Source organism: Camelus ferus, chromosome 9 (assembly GCF_009834535.1).
Source record: "Camelus ferus isolate YT-003-E chromosome 9, BCGSAC_Cfer_1.0, whole genome shotgun sequence".
Classification (NCBI taxonomy): domain Eukaryota; kingdom Metazoa; phylum Chordata; class Mammalia; order Artiodactyla; family Camelidae; genus Camelus; species Camelus ferus.
In genome coordinates this window covers 30699297-30726726 of record NC_045704.1, presented here as the reverse complement: position 1 = coordinate 30726726, position 27430 = coordinate 30699297, and the positions used below count along the sequence as shown (strand labels likewise).

The 27430-nt window shown below is 38.8% G+C and overlaps 1 protein-coding gene across 2 annotated transcripts in view; it reads left to right on the top strand.

Moving 5' to 3' along the window:
- Positions 1 to 3646: 3646 nt before the first annotated feature.
- LOC116666074 (nuclear receptor coactivator 5-like) overlaps positions 3647 to 27430 on the top strand; it is a 43922-nt gene continuing 20138 nt past the window's right edge. Inside the window, exons 1-3 of one of the 2 annotated variants that reach the window (XM_032488181.1) lie at positions 3647 to 3907; positions 4778 to 4823; positions 9974 to 10040. In XM_032488181.1, the coding sequence (XP_032344072.1) occupies positions 9982 to 10040 (59 nt within the window). In that variant the 5' untranslated portion in view covers positions 3647 to 3907; positions 4778 to 4823; positions 9974 to 9981. The remainder of the gene's footprint in view (positions 3908 to 4777; positions 4824 to 9973; positions 10041 to 27430) is intronic. The other variant, XM_032488180.1, reaches the window with a different exon arrangement.

Genomic DNA, 27430 nt, shown 5'->3' with positions numbered 1-27430 from the left:
AAGCTCATGTCAATCAACACTCCCAGAATGTCCGCCACCAGCTTTTACGTCCCCTGAGTGAGCCGCAGCCATTCCCCATGTCCCGAGGAGACCCTCCAAATCCAGCAAGGAGGTCTGGGCCAGGTTCCTATGAAATCACTGCCTCTGCCCTTGGACCTGGTGCACATGAGTTTCTGTGTATGCTTCTCAAGCAAATGGAGTCTCGGTTTCCTCCAGTCTTGTGAGGGTCCCAGAGCCAAGCCCCCCGGCCTTCAAAACCAGATGTCCTGGGGTCTCCTTCTCTTCCCAATGCTGGGCCCCGAGCTGGGGAGCCTGACATGGGGCTCAGAGCTCTCACTCCTGTGGGAGGGCCTCTGTGACTTAACAAATCTTCAGCTTGTGGGTCGCCCACCTGGGAGGTATGGGGCCCAATTATATTGTGAGCATGCCCCTCCTACCGTCCGGCTGTGGTTCCTTCTTTATGTTTCCAGTTGCAGAAGATCTTTTTTGCTAGGTTCCAGTCTTTTTTCGATGGTTGTTTAGCATTCAGTTGTGGTTTCGTTGTAGTTGCAAGGAGAGGCAAGCTCATGGTCCTACTACTCCACCATCTTGTTCGGAACTCAGTTACTTCCTTAAAGGACCTCTCTCCAAACACAGCCATCATGGGGGTTAGGGCTTCAACGTATGAATTTGGGAGGGATATGAACATTCCGTCCATAACACACTGTGCAATATTATTGAGACTTAAAAAAGATGGACGTTCCGATACATGCTACGACATGGATGAACCTTGAGGCCACTATGCTATGTGAAAGGAGCCAGTCACAAAAGGACAAACATTGTATGATTCCACTTCTGTGAAGCACCTGGAGTGGTCAAAATCAGAGACAGAAAGTAGAAAGAGTTCTGGCAATGGATGGCAGTGACGGTCACATGGCAACATGAATGTGCTTAATACCACTGAACTGTGTAATTAAAAATCATTAAGGTGGCAAATTTTGTGTTATGTGTATTTTACCACAATTTAAAAATTAAAAAAAAAAAACCCTCACTGAAAGCAGGTAGATTCGTTCTGTGTGCCAAAGGAATAAAAGGTTAAAGCTATAAAAAGGAAAAAGACCTTACGGATGGATTTCGAGTAGTTCAGGAAACATGCAGTCCACATAGTCCAGGGCTTCATGATCTATATCGATTGGTTTTTGTATGTTAGTTAGAAGCTGGGCTGCAAAAAATTGGGTAGAAAATTTATCGTGGGAAGACCCCAGGGGTGACCTAAGAGAGCCCGAATTGTGTAGGAATTCAGAGGGTTTTCTAAAGCTGCAGATGTTTGACAGAGGGGTTCTAGAGAGTATTTCCTGTGAAAATAGATTGGATTCATATTTTGACACACAAGCAAGAAAGGTGAAAGATAATCTGAAGATAATCAGGGATAGACTCTTTAACACCTTTTTGGGTTTTCTTTTTTAAAAAAAGGATTTTTAAATTGTCATAAAATATACATAAAATTTACTATTTTGACCATTTTTAGGCGTACAGTTCTGGTGCATTTAAGGATATTCTCATGGTTGTCACAACCATTCATCTCTAGAACCCTTTTCATCTTGCAAAACTGAAACTCTGTACTCATTGAATCATAATTCCCTATTCCCCCAGCCCCTGGCAACCACCATCCTATTTTCTATCTGTACGATTTTGACTACTGTAGGTACTTCATACAAGTGGAATCGTACAGTGTTTGTCTTTTTGTCACTGACTCATGTCGCTTAGCATAAAAAACTCAAGGTTCATCCATCTCATAGCATATATCAGAATTTCTTTCCTTTTTAAGAGTGAATACTATTCCACTGTATGTATATACTCCATTTTGTTGATCCATTCATTACCCTTTAACACTAAGACTACCATCGGAGGACTCCCAGATTCCTCTAAAGACAAACAATATGGGAAGAAAGATAGCTACTGTGTGACCATCAGATCAAGTGGACACCATGCAGAATAGACAGCTTCTATACAAAATTCTGAGTCAGCACCTCACCTGACCTTCCTTACTTAGTTCTTTAAATCTTCCTTGGCTTATTCTAGTCATTCTGCTCTTTATTCTCTGTCCGTATACTGTAATGTAAAGAGAGAAAGAATTGCTTTTATGTCCATTTTTTTTCCAGGTTTATGAGTTCTGTTGGTTATTTCTGGATATGATATTAATACCTGGTTACAAATAGCTCATTTAATATCCCCACCCCCCCAAAAAACCCCTGACTGCAATGTATGTTTTTATTTTGCTTTGTAGGCTGTTTACTCCCCATTATTCTTCATTCCAATAGCCAGAACAAGTAAAACTCTCTTTCAGAGACAAGAACCTGGGGGGAAAGACCTAGTGACTTCTTTGAAAGTGAATATAACCATAGGCCTGAGGAACGCCAGCCTAAAACTCATCTTCTATGTGATTTGCAGAAAAGGAAAAAAATATTTAAGGAGACTAGATCCAAACTTGAGACTCAAGATTGGCATCAAAAGTGCAGGAAAATCTACATTTAGGTTTCCGTGACAGATGGAAAGTTTAACTGCAATGCCTAGCCAGTCAATGCAGCCTTCCTGATCCCTCTTCCTTCTTTAGCTCAGAAGAAAGAACTTATTTTCCAAGTAACTCAAGTGTGGGGGATTTAGACATTGCTTACATCAAGAGGTGGAGTCTGTGTTCTGTTCTTTTGAGTTTGCTATTGCTTTGGATCGTAGAATACAGCAAAAATGATGCTGTGCTCAGTAAGATAAGGCTGTAAAACATTAAATAACTTACCTGTTTAGTTTAGGGATTTTGTTCAAGCCTGTTTATCTGGACAGTTTGCTGGATGGGCTGTCCCATCAGAATCTCCATCTGAATCGGTCATCTTGGAAAACAGCTTGTCTATCGAATAGCATTTTTACCTATGAAACTTGCTTTAAGTCCTTTGCCTTACTGTGTTCACCAATCCTAAAATATTAAGTCATGACACTTGCCCAGTCCCAATTGATTCCTGTCTTGAAAGCCCTGCTTTGAACTACCTGAGTCTAGACATCAACCCTTGAAAGTTTCCTTTCCTCACCTTCCCCTACTCAGATTGTCAAGGTGGGGTTCTCCATTACTGCACCAAGTCTAAGAAAGTTAGCTTGCCTTGGTAGCAGGTTTTCTGGTTATCTTTTGAGATGCAGATATTCTTCAAGGTAAGTATTGTTTTGTGAAACTTGAGTTTCAGTTTCATATATATGTATGTATGTATCTCTGTGTACTGGAAAGTAATGTAAAATATATTGTGGGTGCCGATAAAAAAAGAAGTTCGAAAGCCATTGGTTTATTGTCCTCTTCCTCTACTGGAATATTTGCTAACGGGCACAGAAATTTTGTCTTCTTTGCCTTATCCCCAACGTTTTGAACAGTTTTTGGCACAACACAAACACTTGTTGAATGAAAGAATGATTAAAAAAATGAAAGACAAAAAAAGAGAGAGAGGAAGGGGTGGGAAAGGGGTGACTGGGAAAACGAAAGGAAAACTGAACACGAGAGGGAAAAGAACAAGGAGCAAAGCAGTGCGCCGGCCTGCGCCTCCCCTCCGGCAGGGGGCGCGGTTGGTCGCCAGTGCTGCCGGCCGGGACAGGCTCGGTGGGCGGGGCCTGCTGGGGGCGGGGCCAGAGGCGCGCAGGGCAAGGTGGGAGTGGAGAAGCTGGGGGGAAGGGGAACGCTGAGCGGGCTTGAGGGAACCCTGGAAACACTGTGGCCGGGTAAAAACTCCCACCCAGGGCAGACGGGCCTGGGCGGGCCTTACCGCAGCAAGCCCCTGAGCCCCTCGTGACATCAAGGCAGCGAGCTCTCGGAGGCCCAGGTGGGGCCAGCGCCTCAGAACCTCGGTTTCCGGCTCCTTGGAGGGCTCAGTTTACCCAGCTGGGAAGTGTACAGGTGAGCTGGACGTGTTGCCGCGGAAGGAATTTGGGAAGCTCCACCAGCCGCTCAGGGCCCCTCTTACAGCCTCCTGGCGGGTCCCCTTGGCCTTCCCACCTGGGCGAGACCTCATCAAGTGTAAGTCGGTGCTGTCTGGATCAGCGTTTCCTCCGCGCACTGCTCCTTTACTCCTTGGGAGAACTGCTCTTGCTCGTCCGCTGTGGTTGTCTCCAGTCAATCCTTCCTCCGGTATTTATTGAGGTTTACAATATGGGGATTATACCAGGCTTCTGGAGTCAGGCCGAGATATGAGTCTGGGTGGATCGCTTATGAGTTGTGTGACCCTGAGCAAGTTCCTTTACCTCTCTGTGCCTCCGTTTTTCTCTTCGCTATAATGAGACTGTAACAGAATTTACCTTGTAGGATCTTTTGGTATTTAAAGACGTTAATATGGATAGCGGTTTAGAGCAGAGATGTCCTCCTGTTGCACCACTACCCTCCTGCCTCTGTTTCCTTGCCCGTTACCACACAGTTGTGATTGTGCTCCTGTGATTAATGACTGTTTTGACTGCTTAATGTTTGTTAATAATTTTTTCCCAGGAAGGCAGGACAGTTCTGTTACCTTTGCCCACCCTTTATCCCTTACACTCAGTGTCTGGGTGGAGGAGTCCGAAGCCAGCGTTGCCTAGGCTGCGGGTAGAGGGGTCATCAGGATAGTTCTGCCCTTGGTCTGAAAGAGGCATCTGAACAAGTATAGCAGGGTTGGGTCTTGTTTAGGAGCTCAGTGCCTGGGAAAAATCAATTAAGGTCAGTATTACCTTTGAAAGCATTGGATCTTGAAAGCCTCAAACTGAGATTTACTCTTTTTTGGTCATCTTTGTATTTCAGCTTTGTCCCAGTCCCAGGGCAATAGAGACCAAGACTGTTTTGCAAGGTAAATGCCTTCTGCTGTGGCTCTTCCTTGATGGAGGAATGAGAGCAGGCCAGAGGCCACCGGCAATTCTGTGTTGGCTTTCTAGTGCCACCTTCAGTTAGTGTCGAGAATGCACTGGAATCCTCGGTAACTTGCTTTCTGGTGGGTGACAACTATCTTGTAGGGTGAGATTTCATTTTGCTGATTCCCGAGACAGGGTGGTCAAGTAACCCTGTCCCAAAGCTAATGGTGGAAAAACGAATTTCCCTCTTGCACATTTGTTAAGTTGACAGCTGGAATATTTTCCCTTAGACTTCTAAGGAGTTACAGAGAATATTCTCTCCTGTGTTTATTGTATGCATGTTTTAACTACATTTTGAGCAAAATCTAGGAGTTGCAAATTAGGCTCATTTAGTTAATGGAAATTGTCTGGCAGAACACCTAATTACCCAAATTGGGCCTCAGTTTCCAAACCGGAAGTCTGATTTCATTGTTAAAATACAGCTTATTGAGGTATAATTTACACACCATACAATTCACTCATTTTAAGTTTAATGATTTTTAGTGAACTTCCATAAACCGTTACTTCAGTCAATTTTAGAACATTTCTGTGACATCAGAAAGATGCCCTGTACCCATTTTCAGTCACTCCTCATTCCACCCCAGGCAACCAATGATCTGGTTTCTGTTTCTATGAATTCACATTTTCTAGATATGTCATATAAAAGGAATCATCATATAATGTATAGTCTTTTGTGACTGGCTTTCACTTAGCATAAAGTTTTTGAGGTTCATTCTTGTGGTAGCACATATCAGGACTTCTTTTTACTGCTGAATACTATTTCATTGTATGAATATACCACATGTTTTTTCTTTTTATCTGTTTGCCTGCTGATGGACATTTGAATTATTTCCGTTTTTTGGCTGTTGTGAATAACATTCCTATGAACTTTCACATGAGTCTTTATGTGGACCTAAGCTTCATTTCTCTTAGGTAGATGGGTTGAATTGCTGGGTCATATGGTAAATTTATGTTTAACTTTTGAAGAACCTGCCAAACTGCTTTCCAAAGTGATTGCACCATCTTACATTCCCACCAGCATTTTATGAGAGTTCCAGTTTCTTCACGTCTCCACCAACAATTCCCCTTTCAATTGTATCCATCCTAGTAGGTGTGAAGTGATATCTCACTGTGATTTTTAAAAAATTGTGGTAAATCATACGACATAAAATTTGCCATATTAACCATTTTTAGTAGTGTAAAGTATATTCACTTCATTGTGCAACCATTCTCCAGGACCTTTTCATCTTATAATACTGAAATTCCTTACCCATTAAACAGCTCCCCATTTCCCTCTTCCTCCAGCTCCTGGCAACCACCATTTTACTTTCTCTTTCTATGATTTTGACTACTGTAGGTACCTCATGTAAGTGGGTTCATACAGTATTTGTCCTTTTGTGACTAGCTTATTTCAGTTAGTATAATATCCTCAAGATTCATGCATGTTGTCACACGTGTCAGAATTTCCTTCCTTTTTAAGGCTGAAAAATATTCCACTATGTATATTAACTACTTTCTGTTGATCCATTCATCCATCAGTGGACACAGGGATTGCTTCTACCTCTTGGCTATTGTGACTAATGCTGCTATGAACATGAGTGTACAAATCTCTCTTCTGGACCCTGCTTTCAGTTCTTTTGGATATTTACCCAGAAGTGGAATTGGTAGGTCACATGGTAGTTCTGTTTTTAATTTTTTGAGGAACTGCCATATTGTTGTGCAGTACACCATTTTACCTGCCCACCAACAATGTGCAAGGGTTCCAATCTCTGTGTGCTCTTACCAACATTTGTCATTTTCTGTGTTTTTGATAGCAGACATCCTTATAGGTGTGATGGTATCTTTGTGGTTGTGATTTGCATTTTCCCTATAACTGATAATGTAGAGCACCTTTTCATGTGTGTTAACTTTTTTGAAGAAATATCTACTTAAATCCTTTGCCCATTTAAAAAAATTGGGCTATTTGTCATTTTATTATTGAATCCTAAGAGTTCTTTATCTGAACTAAATACAAGTTCTCTATCAGATACATGATTTACAAACATTTTCTTAATGGTGTCTTTTGAAGATAATTTTAAAATGTTGCTTCAGTGGTGCCATATGTAAGTAATCTTCCTCTACAAAGGCTGTGAATATTTACTCCTGTGTTTTCTTCCAGGAGTTTTATACTTTTGGCTCTTTCACTTACGTCTGTGATCCATTTTTTGTTGATTTTGTGTGTGGTGTGGCAACCTTATTTTTAATCAAACAGATTTGGTAGCTTCCATCCCTATGATGAACGTCCTGTCCAGTCTTCTAAGATGGATGACACTTGGAGCCGTCCTGGGAATTGGATGAAATAAGGCTCTGTTTCCTTCAGTATCTCTTGTTGAAATTCTTTGCTTAGTTCTGCCTTCCCCTCTTTCTTTAATCTTTTTCTGAAGTTTTTACACTGGGATGATGCATTGGAGTAAGATTCTAGGCGGTGAGAAGTGGGGTTTTTTTGTTTTTGTTTTTGTATAGTAGGGTAAGGCAGCTGTACAGGAGGAGAGGGAAAAGGAGATCAAAGGCCTTTTTCTCAGCCTGTTAACATCAGGTCCATTTGGGAAGAAGCGCATATGGAAATGGAGGGTTTGAAATTGATTATCTTCAATGTATCCATGTTCATGAACTCCACAGAACATCTTCCTGTCCCGAAGTTCATGTACCCAATTTGAAGATTGCTGCTTAAGATTCAACTCAGGTGTCATCTTTTCCAGGAAGCATTCTGATTTCCCTCACTTGCACTTGTGTTCCTTTTTGTCTCCTGAAAAGAATCTTTGCACGTGACCTTTCATTTTACTCGTTGAACTGTATTTGTTCATCTAGTCAACCAACAAATGTTTTACTGAGTGGCTACTGTGTGCCAGGTGCTGCATTTGGCACTGAAATAATATGGTGAACAAAGAAATAGGCATGTCTTTCTCTTCGTGGAGCATTAAGTCCAGTGGGAGAGACAATGTTAATTAAACAGCCACACAAGTAAATGTAAAATTACAAGTATGGTAAGTACAAGGTAGAGGTACGTGAAACTTGTTATAGTGTGATCTCAGGGAAGGAAGTGCCCTGACTTGTCAAGGAGGCCAAGAAGGCTTCCCTGAGGAAAAGAAAATGAGTTGAAGGAAGGGCAAGGAGATATGAATGGAGGGTGGTGAGTGGGTGGGCATTCCTGGTGGAGGTCACAGCCTGTGCCAAGGCCCTGTGGGCTGGCTCCAAATTTCCCAGGAACTACTAGGTAGATGGAGTGAGAAGACAATTTAAAAAGTGGGTACTGTGCTCAGGCAACAAGGACCTTAAAAAGACTTTCCCCCTGTATTCTGCATTATAGCTATTTTAACTTAAGAGGAAAATTTAAGTTAAGAAAACATACATGTAAGTCTTCATGATCTTGGGTTAGACAGTGGTTTCTTAGCTATGACACCTAAAACACAATCAGCCGAAGAAACAGTAGATAAACTGGACTTCATCAAAATTGAATACTTTTGTTTTTCAAAGGAAACTCTCAAGAAAGTGCAAAGGCAACCGCAGAATGGGAAAGAATATTTGAAGTCATATATCTGAAGTGGGTCTAGTATCCAGAATATATAAAGAACTCTTACCATATAACAACAACAAGAAGACTGATAACCCAGTTGAAAAATGGGCAAAGGATCTGAGTAGACATTTTTTTAAAGAAGATATACAAATGGCCAATAAGCACATGAAAAGACGCTCAGTATCATTAGTCAGTAGGGAAATGCAAATCAAGACAATGTTGAGATAGCACTTACCACCTACTGGTGGTAATAATAATAATGATAAAACAGACAATAACAAGTTTTGGCAAGGATGTGGAAGAATTGAAACCCTCATACATTACTGGTGGAAATGGAAAATAATGACACAGATGTGGCCAACTGTCTGGCAGTTTCTCAAAAAGTTAAACATATAGTTACCATATGACCTAGCAATGCAATTCTACCCCTAAGCATATTCCCAAGAGAACTGAAAACATATTTTCACACAAAAATGTATACACAGATGTTCATAGTAGCATTGTTCATAATAAGCAAAAGGTGAAAGCAACCCAAATGACTATCAACTAGTGAATGGATGAAAAAAATGATGTATCCATACAATGGAATATTATTTAGCCATAAAAGGAGTAAAGTACTGATAGATCCCACAACATGCATACTCAGTCACTGAAAACATGCTAAGTGAAAGAAGCCAGACACAAAAGAGGACATTCCATTTATATGAAATGTTGGAATACACAAATCCATAGAGACCAAAAGTACGTTAGTGGTTGCCAGGGGCTGGGAAGAGGGGAGAACAGAGTGACTACTACTGATTTTTTTTTTTTGAAGGTGAGGAAAATGTTCTGGAATTAGGTAAGTAGTGATGGTTGCACAACTTTATGAATGCACTAAAAAAAAAATACCATAAAATTTACATTTAAAAGGGTGAATTTTATGGTGTGTGAATTATATTGATTAAAAAAATGAAAAAGTTCCTTAATTTGGTGTTTCTTTTAACTCATTTTGACACTGTATTGTTTCTGCCTTTTAGTCTTAGACATCTCTTAGGAGGTAGGCAATGCACAAATCAATTCATCAAGGGAAAACAAAAAAAATCCCTGCTGGCCCCCAATCTGGCCTTAGACAGAGTGTTTTGTGGTGGTTTGGCTTTGCCATGGCTCCTTACCAAGCTGCACGTAGTTCTGAAGGAAGACAGAGGACACCAAAGTGGAACTGAAACAATGAAATAAAATTCATGTTTGTTTGTTTTAATTACATATTTCCACTGTGATTTTTTTTCCTGCTTGTCTCTTGTCCTGTTATCCAGTCTGTGGGACTTCTGCCAGTGCTCCCTGCATCTTCCCTCGATGTTTTATTGACTTTAACTTTTTCTTTAGTAGAGAAATAGAGTTGGGAGGGTATCTGAGTGCTGTGATTAGCTGGTCTTCATTGTTGTGTTTGCTTGAAAATTGGTATAATGGGGTGCGAGGTGGGCGTTGGAAGCAAGCATTGCCACTTAAAAGTTTCATTGTGCTATTATTGTAAAAATGATTTTCTAATTTAATACTGAAAAAAGAAAACTATTTTTCTAGGATTTAAGATGTCGTCATTGGTCAGACTTCATAGAGGACAATATGGAAGACCTTCTGTAGCTAAAAGGTATAGTGAAATACTCTTTAAGTTTGTGTCTTGATTTTTAGGTGATCCCAGGATAAAAGAGCAAAATTAAATGAAGACATAAATGCAGATATAATGATTTAATTTTGGTAAATTTGCTGATTTCACTTCAATTTTAGTTTATATAATTTAAAAAACTGTATCCTTTAAAATCTTTTATGATGGCTAAAGTAATGAAACTTTCATTTCAGAATAATTACAGACTCACAGAGTGTTACGGTAAATATTTGTTTTTAAATATTCAAATACTGAAACACGTAGTATAAAAAGTGCAAATTCTCTATAACCCTACCCCTGAGCATTTTCCATTATTAAGTTTGGTATGCGTTCTTTAGGTTTTTTGTTATATTGCTGGAGAAATCTGTAAACAAAGTAAACTTGATGTTGGAAATTTTGCATGTTGGAAGGTAGTCTGCAAAATTAATTGCTTATACATTTCACCTCTGCAAATGCCAAAATAGATCAGGTCTTTGCACCATCTTTTCTCCCCCTCCTTCCCTGTTTTTATACATTACCTACAGGCTCTGTGGCCCTTACACAGAGCCTGGTTAGTCCCAGAGAGCTGGAGTTGGGCCCTCTACCCCACTGTGGCCTTGCTTCTTCTACCTTAGGATACCTAAGAGTCACTGGATGAGCTGAATTATGCCGTTTCCCAGGCCCCATCTGTGCTGTTTTGTAAGGTCTGGGGCCCAGGGAGCTGCTTGTTTAAGTATGCAGTCCAGGTGACTCCTGCTGTTGGTGTTGGACCCACTTTAAGAATTCTGCACCAGCAAGTTGCTGGTACCATTTATGCAGGAAACTGCTAAGCTCAGCTACTCCCAGCATGTGACCCATGGCTGGTTGCTGTTGGCTGGAGTTAGGGTGCCTGTAAATAAAGACAGTGCGGGTACTGCTGTAGATCTGAGTGTGCACACCAGACTCTTAGGTTAGCACCTATCACAGCCCTAGTGACTAGCCTATTATCCTGCCTGCCTGGTGCGGAGCAGGAACTCCTCAGATATCAGCTAGTTGGTGTTGGGTGAAGGAGCGAATATTTATTTGCTTTCCCCTCTTGTAGCCCATTTGCAGTGGTAAATAAGCAGCTGTTGTAGACTATAGCCTTGTGCCAAAGCAAAGTAGAAAAAAATGTAAAAAGCAGACAGAAACATTCAAAGTCATATCCATTTTGGACCATGCATTAGCTTTCCATTCCTGCCATATCAAATTATCACACATTTTGCAGTTTTAAAGAATTTATTATATTACAGTGTTGTAGGTCAGAAGTGCATCATGGTCTCACCTGGCTAAAATCAAGGTGTCAGCAGGCTGTATTCCTTTCTGGAGAGGCTGTAGCAGAAAATCTTGTTTCCTTGCTCATTCAGAATGTTGGTAGAATTAAGTTCCTTGCAGTTGTAGGACTGAGGTCTCCAATTCTTTTCTGGCTGTCAGCTAAGGGCCATTCCTTGGCTTGAGATGCCCTTCCTCCATCTCAAAGCCAGCAATAGCATATCCCTTTCATGTTTCAAATCTCTTCTCCTTTTTCAACTCATCTCTCTTGCAGCCTGGAAAGGTTCTCTACTTTTAAGGACTCATGTGGTTACATTTTGGAGCAGGTAATTCAGTATAGTGCCCCCATCTCAAGGTCTGTATCCTTAATCGCATGTCCAAAGTCCCTTTTGCCATGTAAGTTAATGTAGTCACAGGCTTTGGAGATTCTGATGTGGATGTCTTTGCGGGCCATTCTGCCTACTTCAGGCCATTTAGAATGCATGGCCTCAGTAACCCTTGAGAGCATTGCTCCATCATAGGCCAGCACAGTTCCTCTCTTTCGTTGATTCTAAGATGCCATTCATTAAAAAAATATTTCTTCTTACGGAAAATTTCAAGCATAAACTGAAGTAGAAAAATAATGTAATATACCTGTGTGTACCCATTATTTATTCTAATAAGTACTGACTCTTGGCCAATCTTGTGTCATCTGTCCCCTTCCCACTCCAGTTTGAAATTATTTTGAAGCAAATCTCAGAGAACATATTTTTATCTGTGAACATTTTCATATGTATTTCTGGAAGATAGTCAGTGTTTGCTAGTACAATGCCCCCAAATCAATGGTTTGTTACCACCAAATATCTAGACACTGTTTATATTTTCTTGATTATCTAATACAATTATTCAGTTTATTTTAACTGAGGTCTAAATGAAGTCTACATATTACATTTGGTTGATATCTCTCATCTCTCTTTTTTCTTTTTTTTTTTTTTACATTTTTTATTGATTTATAATCATTTTACAATGTTGTGTCAAATTCCAGTGTTCAGCACAATTTTTCAGTTATTCATGGACATATACACACTCATTGTCACATTTTTTTCTCTGTGAGTTATCATAACATTTTGTGTATATTTCCCTGTGCTATACAGTGTAGTCTATTCTACAATTTTGAAATCATCTCTCTTTTTTCTTATTGTATAAAAATATACATAACAAAAATTACCATTTTATCTGTACATTTCAAGAGTACAGTTTAGTGGCATTAAGTACATTCACATTGTTGTGCAACCACCATCATCATTCATCTCTAGAACTACTTCATGATTCCAGACTGAATCTCTGTACTTATTAAAAAGTAACTCCCCATTCCCATATCCTGTATCAGAATGTCCTTTTTTAAAAAAATTACCATCTTAACCATTTTTAAGTATGCAGTTTATTTGTATTGTTGTGAGACAGATCTCCAGACCTTTTTCATCTTGCAGAACTGAAACCCTATACATTAAACAATAACTCCTCTTTCTCCTTCCCCCTAGCCCTTAATAATCATCATTTTGCTTTATGTTTCTATGAATTTAACTATTTCAGTGTTGTGTGTTTCCAGCCTATTTATGTTAACGCTCCTGAGTAGGAGTGCCCGAGACACTTGCCTGGGCCCTGTTACTCTTAGCGAGCCCCACTGACCTTCCCCCCATGGGGGTCAATGTTGTGACTGAGCAGACCTTTGTGGTTCTTACTGTGATCACAGGATGAAACTCAGCGAAAAACCATCAGGGAATTTTGAGGAACAAGATTTATTACTCACAGGTCCTAGAGGGTACACAGCATGCCAAGGGCCACACAGCAAGAGCTCAGGTAGAGACAGAGAGACAGAAACCTGAGGCTCTGCCTTTATTAGGATGTGAAGGTGGGGTGCCTGGGGTTTCATGGGGTCACTCATTAATGGCTCATTTGAATATAAGCAGAAGTTAGGGTGTGGGAGAGTGGAGGCAGGGTCAATCAAGTGGTCAGTTATCTGGGTCACCCAGGATTTTCTGAAAGGGGAAGTTCTTGGGTGTGAGTGACTCGTTCCTTATCTGGTCGTTTTGCTGGTAGCAGTATCATATACCTGGCAATATTCAAGACGGGTGGCTTTTGAAATGGATTCCCTGGCAATCAAGAGCTTAATGTAAGGTACTTACACTACATTTAGTAACCTTATATATGTGGATTTGTACAATATTTGTCCTTTTGTGACTGGTTTATTTCACTTAGCATAATGTCTCAAGGTTCATCTGTGTTATAGTATGTGACAGGATTTCCTTCCTTTTAAGTCTGTGTGGTATTCCATTGTATGTGTCATGGTTAATTCTATGTGTCAGCTTGACTGGCCCATGAGTTGTCCAGATGTTTAGTCTAAAATTTTTCCAGGTGTTTCTGAGAGTGTTTTTGGATAAGATTGGTGGGCTTCAAGTAAAGCAGATTGCCCTCCATAATGTGGGTAGACCTCATCCAATCAGTTAAAGGTCTGGATAGAACAAAAAGATTGACCACACCTTGCAAATGAGAATTCTTCAGCAGACTACCTTTGGACTTCAGCTGCAACATTGGCTCTTCCTGGTTGTTCAGCAGACTGCCTTCAGACTCAAAGGGGAACACGGACTCTCCTGGGTCTCCAGCCTTCCAGTCCACCCTGCAGATTTTGGACTTGCCAGCCTCCATGGTTGCATGAACCAATTCCTTATACTAAATCTCTGTATATGGATCCTGTTGGTTCTGTTTCTCTGGAGAACTCTGACAAATACAGTATGTATACCACATTTTGTTTATCTGTTTTTCCATTGATGGATATTTGGGTTGCTTTCACCTATCATCTAATTTGAATAATGCTGCTATGAACATGGGTGTGCAGATATCTTTTAGATATTTCAATCCTTCTGGATATATACACAAAAGTGAGGTTGCTGGATCATATGGTTGTGTTCTATTTAATTTTTTGAGGAGCTGCCAAACTGTTCTCCATAGCTGCTACACCATTTTTTAATCCTATCAACAGCGCGCAAGTGTTCCAACTTCTCCACATCCCCACCAACGCTTGTTATTTTCTCTTTTTTGATAGTAGCTAGCCTAATGGGTGTAAAGTAATATCTTACTGTGGTTTTGATTTGCATTTCTCTGATGATCAGTGATGTTGAGCATCTTTTCAGGTGCTTATTGGCCATTTATAGACCTTGTTGGAGAAATGTCTATTCAGATCCTTTGCTCATTTTTGAATCAGGGTGTTTGCTTTTTGTTGTTGAGTTGTAGGAATTTTTTAAAATATATTTTGCATATAAGTCCCTTATCAGATACATGATTTGCAAATATTTTCTCCCATTTCATGGATTGCCTTTTCACTCTGTTGATAGTGAAGAAGGTTTTAATTTTGATGTAGTCCAATTTATCTTTTTTTTTCCTTTTGTTGTCCATGCTTTTGGTGTCATATCCAAGAAATTATTGCCAAATCCAGTGTCATAAGTCTTTCCCTTGTGTTTTCTTTTAAGAGTTTAATAGTTTCAGGTCTTTTATTTAGATCTTTGATTCACTTTGAGTTAACTTTTGCATATGGGGTAAGATAAAAGGTCCAACTTCATATTATTTGCAAGTGGATATCCAGTTTTCCCAGGACGGTTTGTTGAAAAGATTGTTCTTTGCCCATTGAATAGTGTTAACACTTTGTCAAGATTCATTTCACTCTATATGTGAGGATATATTTCTGGGCTTTCTATTCTGTTCTGTTGGTTTATATGTCTGTTTTTATGCAAGTGCCACACTGTTGAATACAATGGCTTTGCAGTACGTTTTGAAATCAGGAAGTGGGAAGCCTCCAATTTCTTTCTTCTTTTTCAAGATTATTTTGGCTATTTGAGATCCCTTGAAATTCTATATGAATTTTATGATGAAGTCAGTTTCTGCAAAAATCTCCCTGAAATTTTGATAGGAATTGCATTGAATCTGTAGATTGCTTTGCGTTGTTTTGACACCTTAATAATGTTAAGTCTTCCAACTCATGAACATGGGATATCTTTCTATTTGTTAGTATCATCTTTAATTTCTTTCAACATTTTATAATTTTCAGTGTACAAGTCTTTTACCTCTTTAAATTTATTCCCAAGTGTTTTATTCTTTTTGATGTTATTGTAACTGGAACTGTTTTCTTAATTTCCTTTCATATTGTTCATTGTTAGTGTATAGAAGTGCAGCTTCTTTTTGCAAATTGATTTTGTATCCTGCAACTTAGCTGAATTTGTTTATTCTAACAGGTGTTTTTGGTTCAGTCTTTATGAGATTTTCTCCATATAAGATCATGTCATCAACAAACATAATTTTACTTCTTTTCCCATTTGGATGCCTTTTATTTCTTTTTCTTGTCTAATTTCTGTGGCTAAAACTTCCAGTACTATGTTGATTAGAAGTGGTGAAAGTGGGCATCTTTGTCTTGCTCCTGATCTTAGAGGAAAAGTTTTCAGTCTTACCATTGAACAAGATGTTACGTGGGATTTACATTTATAGCTTTTATTATGTTGAGATATTTTCTTTCTATTTCTAGTTTGTGGATTTCTTTTAACTCATGAAAGTGTGTTGAATTTTGTTAAATGCTTTCCACATTGGTTGAGATAATCATGTGGATTTTTCCTTCATCTCTTAGTGTAGTGTATAACATTGATTTTTGTATGTTAAACCATCCTTGCTTTGAAGGAGTAAGTCTCACTTGGCTGTGATGTATAATTCCTTTAATGTATTGCTTAATGCTGTTTGCTAGTATTTTGTTGAGGATTTTTGCATCAATATTCATAAAGAACATTGGTCTATAGTTTTTTGTAGTGTCTTTGTATGGCTTTGGTATCAGATTAATGCTGGTCTCAAAACCATTGCGAAAACGTTCTCTTCTTTTCAGTTTTTTGCAAGAGTTTGAGAAGATTAGTGTTGATTCTTTTTAAGTGTTTGGTGGAATTCACAAGTGAAGCCATCTGATAATGGGCTGTTCTTTGTGGAGGCTTTAAATTACTGACTCAATCTCCTTACTAGTTGCAGGTCTATTCAGATTTTTCATTTGTTCATGATTCAGTCTTGGTAGGTTGTGTGTTTCTAGGATTTTGTCTGTTTCATCTAGGTTATTGAGTTTGTGATGTATAATTACTCACAGTACTCATAATCCTTTTTATTTCTGTAAAACTGGTAGTAATATCTTCTCTTTCATATCTGATTTTAGTTTTTTGTGTATTCTCTCCTTTTTTTTTCTTTTAAATCCAGCTAGGAGTTTGTCAGTTGATCTTTTTGAAGAACCAACTCTTGGTTTCATTGACTTTTCTAGTCTTTATTTTATTTATCTCTGATCTACTCTTTATTATTTCCTTCTTTCTGCTAGCTTAGGATTATTTGTTCTTTTTCTATTCCTCAAGTTGTAAAGTTAGATTGTTGATTTGAGATCTTTTTTAATGTAAATGATTACAGCTACAAATTTTTCTCTTTTTTGTTTATTGAGTTATAGTCAGTTTACATATCAGTTTATGTATGTTGTATCATACAGATTTTTCTCTTAACACTGCCCTTCATCTTATAAGTTTTGGTATGCTGTAGTTTCATTTTTATTTCTCTCAAAATATTTTCTACTTTAGCTTGTGATTTCTTCTTTGACCTATTGGTTGTTTAAAAGTGTGTGTATTACCACATATTTGTGGATTTTCCAGTTTTCCTTCTGTTACCGATGTCTAGTTTTATTCCATTGTTATCAGAAAATATATTTGGTATGATTTCAGTGTCTTTAAATTTATTAAGACTTGTTTTGTGGCCTTATATGGTCTATCCTTGAGACTGTTGAATGTACACTTGAAAAATGTGCATTCTGCTATTGCTGGGTGAAATCTTCTGCAGTGGTTGATTTCTCTTAAACCTTCTTAAATCTATAGTTTCCCTTGTCTTTCTTTTGTTTTCTGTTTTTTTAATTTTTTGTTATCATTGAAGCAGGTCCTCTGTCCTCGAAAGTTTCCCACAGTCTAGATTGTGCCAGCTGTATCCTGTGGGGTCACTTAGCCTGTCTTTCTGCCCCTTGTATTTCCTGTATGTTGTATGCAGATCTAGAAGTGAGATGTGATTCAGGCTCTTTCTCTGGCAAGGTAATTCCACAGATATGTTCACTTCCATGGAGAAATGCCTAATGCCTAGTGGTCTTTCTGTTTATATTGTTAGCAACCATTGATCATCCATTAAATCACTACATGTTGCAAGATGTTGATAATCAATTAATCAAGTATTCTCATTATTTATTAACTGTACTACTTATATAATACTGCTTATAAACTGGTTATTCTGAGATACAATTCCAGTTGGAAAGAAAAACCATTCATCTTAATAGTAGATTTTAAGAGGAAAATATATAACATTAAAGTACACATTAATTGTAAGGAAGATTCCCAAATTTCAGATATGAAAAAGAAAAATTGTAAGTCTTAACATTAAAAAAAAAACAGTAGTGATGATCATAATTGACCTTGAATGGTCAAAAAACATAAATAATCAAAAGCTTTTTCAGCTGTTAAAGAGGGATGGGATGGTCAACTAATCTTCGACAAAGGAGGCAAAAATATACAATAGAATAAAGACAGTCTCTTCAGCAAATGGTGTTGGGAAAACTGGACAGCAGCATGTAAATCAATCCCTTACACCATACACAAAAATAAACTCAAAATGGATCAAATACTTAAATATAAGACAAGATACATAAACCTTCTAGAAGAAAATATAGGCAAAACATTATCTCACATACATCTCAAAAATGTTCTCCTAGGGCAGTCTACCCAAGCAATAGAAATAAAAACAAGAATAAACAAATGGGACCTAATTAAATTTACAAGCTTCTGCACAGCAAAGGAAACCATAAGCAAAACGAAACAACAACCTACGGAATGGAAGAAAATTTTTGCAAAAGATGAAACCGACAAAGGCTTGATCTCCAGAATATATAAGCAGCTCATATGACTTAATAAGAAAAAAACTAACAACCCAATCCAAAAATAGGCAGAAGCCTTAAACAAGCAATTCTCCAAGGAAGAAATACAAATGATCAATAGGCACATGAAAAAATGCTCAATATCACTGATTATCAAAGAAACACAAATCAAAACTACAATAAGGCATCACCTCACACCAGTGAGAATGGCCATCATTCAAAAGTCCACACAGGACAAATGCTGGAGAGACTGTGGAGAAAAGGGAACCCTCCTACACTGCTGGTGGGAATGCAGTTTGGTGCAGCCACTGTGGAAAACAGTATGGAGATTCCTCAAAAGACTAGGAATAGACTTACCATATGACCCAGGAATCCTGCTTCTGGGCATATATCCAGAAGGAACCCTACTTTAAAATGACATCTGCACCCCAGTGTTCATAGCAGCACTGTTTACAATAGCCAAGACACGGAAACGGCCTAAATGTCCATCAACAGATGACTGGATAAAGAAGATGTGGTATATTTATACAATGGAATACTATTTAGCCATAAAAACAACAACATAATGCCATTTACAGCAACATGGATGTCCCTGGAGAATGTCATTCTAAGTGAAGTAAGCCAGAAAGAGAAAGAAAAATACCATATGAGATCGCTCATATGAGGAATAAAAAAAAAAAAAGAACATAAATACAAAACAGAAACAGACTTAGAGACATAGAATACAAACTTGTGGTTGCCAAGGGAGGGGGGTGTGAAGGGACAGACTGGGAGTTCAAAATCTGTAGATACTGACAGGCTTATGTAGAATAGATAAACAACATTATACTGTATAGCACAGGGAAATATAACAAGATCTTGTGGTAGCTCACAGTGAAAAAGAATGTGACAATGAATATATGTATGTTCATGTATAACTGAAAAATTGTGCTCTACACTGGAAATTGACACATTGTAAAATGACTATAACTCAATAAAAAAAAAGTAAAAAAAAAAAAAAAAGAGGGATGGGATGGGTCTAATATGCTTTAGAAAAACCCACTAGAGAAAGCTTAAAAATAGAAAGCTTTGACACTACACGTGTCTGTGTATAAACTATCTTGTACCTCAATAATATTGGATAATGAGATATTACCATATGTGAATTACCTTTCTTAGGTGAAACCTTAACCCGTTGGAACAAGACAGAGTAAAAACACATAAGTAAAAATTTCCTTAGTCTATTAGTTTGACATGCTTGAATTTTATAAATTATCTCAGAGAACAGGTTTGGCAGAGAACACTTCTGTGTATCTAAAGGGTATTTGCTTTAATATCTGATATTTTTTTCTTTCCTTTGATCATATCTTTTCTTTGGTCATTTCAATAGAATACATTAATTTTCTAGTCCCTGGGGAGGTTAAAGGTATAAAGTGTTCCTTGGTGTGGGATTGATTGGTGAGCATTAAGCCTCAACATCTCTGTGGAGTTGTTGGCTGTGTTTTTCATCTTGCTGATGATATTGTTAGTCAGATTTCCCTGTGATCATGTGCTGATACCTAGGCAGTAACAAGGGGATAGGCTATGTTGTGGGTTTTTTTTTTTTTTTGTGGCATAGGCTTCATATCAATTCATAATCCCCAATAATGGAAGGTTTTAATATACCTCTGTTGACCAGTATGATGCCCACATAGGAGAAAGGGCAGCAAAACTCAGGATGGAATAAAGTCGGACATTTACTTTACTACAGAGTAAGGGGGCAGCAGAGTCCTAGTAGGCTGTATTGCTGGAGTCTGAGGAGCTCTGTGGTTGAAGCTAGATCAACATAAAATACTTAAAATATAGTGTGCAAGCTTTGTAAATGGGTTGCTGTTGAAACACATTGTCCAAGTATAGCATCTTCCAGGTCTCTTCAAAGTGTAAGGTCAGCTGTGATCTTATTACTTGTAATGTTTGGATTATTGGTAATATAGCAGTATATTTGGGCTTATACAAAATAAACCGAAAAATAGAAGCATTAGGAGTAGCAATTTTTCCATATTTATATAGCGTTTGCTGAGGAAGGAAGACATGATCTGGCTGACTGGAATGTTCTAGATTGCTGGGAAGGCACATTCCAGAAGTGACAGTGGGGCATAGTGAAGAGAGCATTTAACTGAGGTCAGGACATGGAGTTAGGTGCTGCCTGCTATTTACCTTGTTACCTTGGGCTTCATTAGTATTTGTTGAATTAATGGAAGAACCACCCTCTTCTCTCCCTAAGTGTTAATCTACTCACCTGTAAAATGCAGATGGCAGTGTCCACCCTGTAGGGTGGTAGTGAGGATGGTTGGAATAGTGGATGTGAAAAGATTGTCCAGTTCCATTCAAGTGTAATGTTGGCTGAGGAAGGAGAATGTTCCAGGTTCCAGCTTGGACTGTTTAACTCTTTATTGCATGTTAGCCAGGCAGTCAGTTCTTGGTTACTTGTTACCGGGAGAGAGGAAGCTCTAGGCAGCAGACACAGGGGTGTCTGGTCACTCAAAGTTAGGTAGAAAATTCATGGATTGGTCCTTCATCTTGGAAATCAGGCTCTGTGGGTTGGGTTGGTGTGAACTGGTTTTCTGGACCTGATCACACCTGCCTGATTTGGGAAAATATGAGGCTACTGAACTTGCAAAGCTGAAGACCTGTGCAGATTTTTATTTACTAAAGTCAGGGCCTCTCATGGTGCCTGCTCAGTTAACCTGGTGTTGAACACCAACCATCTGAAAACTACTGTGATCAGAGTTTTCCTGGGGAAATCTTTGGCCATCAAAAATTACAGAATCAGAAGTTGTTCATCAGGATAAATTCCCTAATGTGTATTCCTCGAATACTTTTCAGTGTCTTGAAGTGAGATTTTCTTCATTAGTGTAATCTGAATATGGTAGTGATTTGTGTATATATACATATATTTATGTGTATATATAACATTTCTAGATACATTGATTCAGGAAAATAGTTTCCATAAACCAAGCATGACCAAACACCTGTTAACTTAATATTAACTGGTTTGAAGTATGTGGTACTTCACATCCAGTATTTCCTCCAGTATGATCTCAGTTTCTTTTTACAAATCCCCACAGGACCCTGAAAGAATTGCAATGTATTAGTTTCCTGGGGCTGCCATAACAAAGTACCACAGAAATCTATACTTTCACAGTCCTGGAGGCCAGAAGCCTGAAATCAGGGTGTCAGCAGCATTGGTTCCTTGCGGGAGGCTCTGAGTGGAATCTGCTCTGTGCCTCTCTTCCTGCTTCTGGTGGTTGCCGGCAGTCCTGGGCGTTCCTTGGCTTTCAGCTGCACCACTCCAATCTCTGCCTCCATCGTCACATGGCATTCTCTCTCTGTGTCTCTGTGTCTCTGTGTGAAAACTTCCCTCCGTGTCCAAATTTCCCAGTGACTCTAGTCATTGGATTAGGACCTACCCTGATCTCGTCTGACCTCATCTTAACTTTGGTCACATCTCCAAAGACCCTGTTTTCAAATAAGGTCATATTCACAGGTACCAGGGGTTAGAACTGGAACATGTTTTTTTCCTTTTTGGGTTTTTTTGAGGACACAATTGTATGCACAACAGAGAGTAAATGGAATGTTTAAAGTGACACTTGGGAATTGTTTTACCTTGGAGGAAGTGAAGGTTCTTACAGAAGACTCAGTTCACATATCCTGTCATCATATTGTGTTAGAGTGTGAGGACACAGGGCATAGTGCAGTAGATAGCTCTTGAAGTTTAAGGTCATATTCTTTCTACCACAAAGGAGGAATCTGACAGCACTGAGTGCTTTCCGTTGTTTGTTCCTGATAAAGGTTTAAATCACTTCATTTTTCTTTTCTTAAAGCTTAAAAAAAAACCTCTTTATAGCAGTTTTTACCATTATGTTATTGTTGTTGTTGTTGTTATTATTATTATTATTATTATTATTATTATTATTATATTGGAATGCCATTAATTCCCACTGGGGCTACCTCTTGAATATAGTACATGATATACTTGAGGTCAAGTTATGAATTGGCTTTGTATGTTTGATTTTTTCCTGAGGTAATATGTTTTTTTAAGGGCTAGAATTTTGGAATAACATGTTGAGTTGTCTCTAAACCTTTGGAGTTAGTATTGATGGACATTTTCTTATTTGAAGAAATTTTCACATGTTCTGTAATATTTATTTAGAACACACTGTATCCTGGGCTGTGGGTGAGTGAGAAAGGACACATTTTGAAGTTCATGCTTGGCAGATTTTAGGTGCTCAACAATTATTTATTGATGAATGATACTGATTCTCAGCCATACAGGTATCTTAAGCATATGTTGAAAGGTTGCCAAACAGGTATAACAATGAGGGAATCAGAGGATGTCTTTTCCTGAAAAGATACTAAAGAGGAGTGAGTCAAATGTGGAACTGTCTGTCTAACTTGGCAGGGTATTCACGTCCATTTACACACAGCCTTTGACGGGGTTTTCTAGCACTTGATTTTTGGTGATCAGCCAAGGCCTAAGAAGTATCTGATTTGACCTAAAAGATCTTACTCTTGTTCATAATCTACTGGATGACTTCTCTTGCATTTAGCATTTTCTTTTCTCTGTTTTTTCACTTATATTTATGAAATAATAAGGGCAAATGCAATAAAATATTCAAGTTGTTGACCCAAATAAACACTGTTACACAGAAGAAGTTACTGAGGTTGCTGAGAATGAGTATCAGCTCCCAAGTTTCCCTGTGGGGCAACTTGAATTGTTGGACCAATGGTGGCTGAGACCCTGGTGTACAGTGATGTGTGGGTTTTCTGGATAAGGCAGTCAAAAAAGTTGAGAAAGTTCTGTTTCTGGTTCCAGTAATTGTCTTCCTTCATGTGCTAGACGAGAATGGCTGGCCTCTATGAAACCTAAAAATCCACTGAGTTAAAAAAAAATCATTTACTTTAGCGAATTCATTCATTCTCCGGTTATTCATCAAACACCTATGACGTGGCAAGCCCTGCACCAATTGCTGGGGTTGAAACAGTGAACAGCCAGACAAGAATCCCTGTCTTCTAGGAGCTTATCTCCCTACTTGGGATTAGATAATACACAAATAATTAAAAATACATAGTATATGACCAGCGCTCCTCAACACTGTCAAGGTCATCAAAACCAAGGAGAGTCTGAGAAACTGCTGAAGCCGAGAGGAGCCCGAGGAGACATGTGGACTAGATGAAATGTGGTATCCTGAATGGGGTCCTGGACCAGAAAAAAGACATAGGTGAAAACTGAGGCAATTTAGAATAAGGTATGGGATTTATTTAATAATAGTGGTTCACTAGTTGTGACAGATGCACCACGCTAATGGACGAGGTTAATAATAGGAGAAGCTAGGTATGGGTTATATGCGAGCTACCTTCTATAGGTACCATCTTTATAGTTTTTCTGAAAATCTGAAACTGTTCTAAAAAAATAAAGTTTATTTTTCAAATGTGTGTGTTTGTCTGTGTGCAAGTGTTTTACATTGGATGTTCGATGAGTGACATGGAGAAAAGTAAAGCCAGGTCAGAGGGGCAGGGAGCACGGGTAGTGGGGAAGGTGAGAGCGGTTCCTACAGAGAAGGTGACAGTCAGAAGGTGACAGGCAGAGCCCTGGGGGGAAGTGAGCCATGTGGGTATTGGGGTGTGTGTGTGTGTGCACGCATGTGTGTGCCCCAGACAGAGGGAACAGCAAGAGGTAAGGCCTGCAGGAGAGAGCAACTGGGAGGCATGCTGGTTGCCATGGGGGGAGCCTGGGGAAGGAATTAGGTCTGACAGGGAGATGTGAGGAGGGGAGGGGGCTGGGCATCAGGAACCTTTTAAGGCCTAGTCAAGACTTTGGCATCAACTCTGGGCCAGATGCGGGCAAAGCCGTGGGTCTGGCCTTCTTCCTGGTGGCACGGATCCCACATCACTGAGGCCCTTTCATAGGCTTTGAAAGTTCCCACTTGAGGGCATCGTTAGGCTTTAGAGATGGGTTTGAAAATCACCCCCTTAGGGCCAAATCCTGTTCCGCCTGTTTTTGTACAAAGCTGTAGAGGTGAGCACATACCTTTTCCCCTCATGCCCTTCAGTGAGGTTGTTTCATACATTCATAGTACAATTTGTAATTGTTCTGTCACGTTCTGTATTCCATCCTGGATCTTCTCAACTTCCTAAATGATTTGTTGAAATTTGCATTTGTTAAGGTTCACTCTTTATGCTATATTCAGCGGCTTTTAACAAAGCCTAAGTGTCAGATATCCGCCATTACAGTATCGTGCAGAATAATTTCACTGCCTGGAAAAAAAACCCCTATGCTTCACCTAGTCAACTCCTCTCCTTCCTGTCAAACCCCTGGCAACCACTGATCCTTTCCCCATCTCTATAGTTTTGTCTTTTTCAGAATGTCTTATAATTAGAATCATACATTATGTAGCCTGTTTAGACTGGCTTCTTTGATTTAACAATGTGCATTTAAGATTCATCTAAGTCTTGTTGTGACTTCATAGCTTATTTCTTTTTATTGCTTAAAAATATTTGTATGGATGGACTATAATTTATTTACCTATTAAAGGGCATCTTGGTTGTATTTATGAATGTATTATGAATAACACTGCTATAAACACTTGTGTGGATGTTTTTGTGTGGACATACATTTTCAAATTGTAACACTGTGTTTAGCTGTGTATTGACCCCTGCATTTAGAATGTCATGGGAAGAACCTATGACTTTTTGGCTTGTGTCCTTATAACTGTGCCATGTTACTTCTCTTTTCCTATTTCTAGAGGCTTGATTGGAATTTCTCTAGAGGAATGTAAAAATTCAAATTGTTTTCAGTGAAATTTGAAATTATGATGGAACTTCTAAGAGTAGATTCTTAAAAATCTTTTTAATTTTAAAATTTATTCCCAGTGGGTCCTATCCTGAGAACTTAATAGATCAGCTGTCTAATAAGTTGAGTAATTGAGATACAATAGTAGAAAGTTAAAAATAATCGTACTAGCATTCCTGGAGGCTTTGGGAGTGACATGTACATTTAATTTGAAATTGTGAGGAAAGTGTTTCAACAGACTTTCTCTCCATAGGTGTGTAAGGTTCTCTCTGTAAAGACACCAGAATCTGTGTGATTTCTGACCAGCACTGAAACCTGAAACACATTGAAACCTATTGATATTAAAGAAGGAAAAAAACGAAGCAGTAAAAAGGCTTGGACTTTCTCCTGCTTTATCGATGTGTAATTACTGATACATAATACTTATGTATGACAATGTATTACACATATTTAAAATGTACAATTTAAGTTTTGACATATGGATGTCAGACTAGCATAACAGTAAAATTCATGAATGTAGGTATTACCTTCCAAAGCTTCCTCATTCCTCCCTGTAATTCCCCCTTCTCCAGGCAACAACTGATTAGTTTTATTGCTATAGATTAGTTTGTGTTTTCTAGAATTTTATATAAATTTATATATTATATATAATTTTATGTAAATTATTTAAATGAAATCATACAGTATACAGTAGTCCCTCTTTTCTGTGGCTTTGCTTTCCATGGCTTCAGTCAACCCTGGTCCAAAAATATTAAATGGACATATTTTTGGAAAATTCCAGAAATAAACAATTCATAAGCTTTAAATTATGCACCATCCTGAGTAGTGTGATGAAATCTCTCACCATCTCACTCTGTCCTGGCTGGGATCCCCAGCCATCAACATCTCATGCCTCCATGATCCAGGATCACCGGAAGCAGATTACCCTCCTTTTTACATTATCATCAGAAGGCCGAGAATAGCCTAATGTTACAGCACAGTGCTACGTCATTCACGTCACCCCATCTCATCATGTAGACATTTTATCATGTCACTTCATCACAAGAGGAAGGGTGAATACAACATAAGATATTTTGAAAAAGAAAATGACCATGTTCATACAGTTTTTATTACCATGTAATTTAATTACTCTATTTTATTACTGTTAATGTCTTACTGTGTCTAATTTATAAATTAAACTTTATCATTGGTATGTATTTATGGAAAAACATGGTACGGTTTAGTGCTATCTGAAGTTTCAGGCATCCACTGGGGATTTTGGAATGTATCCCCTATGGATAGGGGGCACTACTGTATATTCTTTTTTTGGAGGCGATGTTTCTGATTTCGTTCAGCATGATTACTTTGAGATTCAACTGCATTGGGTGAATTAGTACTTTTCTTTATTGCTGAGTAGTATTCCATTTTATGGTGCTATGGCCTGAATTGTGTTCCCCTATAATTCACATATTGAAGTCTTCACCCCCAATGTAACTATATTTGGAGATAGGGCTTTTAGGAGGTAAGGTTAAATGAGGTCAAAAGGGTGGGGTTCTAATCCAGTAGGACTGGTAGCCTTCTAAGAAGAGGAAGCGAGAGATCTCTCTCTCCACGTGGATACACTGAAGAAAGGCCCTGTAAGGACATAGCAAGAAGGTGGCCGTCTGGAAGCCAGGAAGAGAGCCCTCACCAGAGCTCAACCGTGCCTTCACCCTGATCCTGGACTCCCAGCTTCTGGAACTCTGATAAGATAAATTTCTGTTATTTTACCCAGCCTGTGGTATTTTGTTATGGCAGCCCAAGGCCAAGGCGTGTGGATACACTACAATTTGTTTTTTCATTCACATGGACATTTGGTGGACATTTCCAGTTTTTGGCTATTACAAATAAAACTGCTGTGAACTTTCGTGTACAAGTCTTTGTGTAGACATGTGCCTTTATTTTGGGTAAAAATCTAGGAATGGACTGGTCAGGTTATGTATGTTTTACTTTTTAAGAAGCTACCAAATTGTTCTGTGAAGAGATTATACCATTTTACATTCCCACCAGCAGCACATGAGAGTTCCGGTTCCTCCATATCAATCTTGAGGTTTGAATTTTGAGTTGCTCTTAGGTGGTTACCCTGATGTGTGGTGGGAGGCTCTTCGCCTCCTGCAACACAGCCAGGAGGGGCGTGGGCCTGGAGCCCTCCCTATGTCCTCAAAGGAGAAGTTTTTTTTTAACCTATGGGAATTTACTTTCCATAAAAATATAAGATGACTTAATATCTTTACTTACCCCTTTTACTTATCCTTCTTTCATTGCTTTTGCTAAATTTTTCACTTGCAGACTTCCTGGGTTAACCTCAGAGTTTCCAGACTGTGA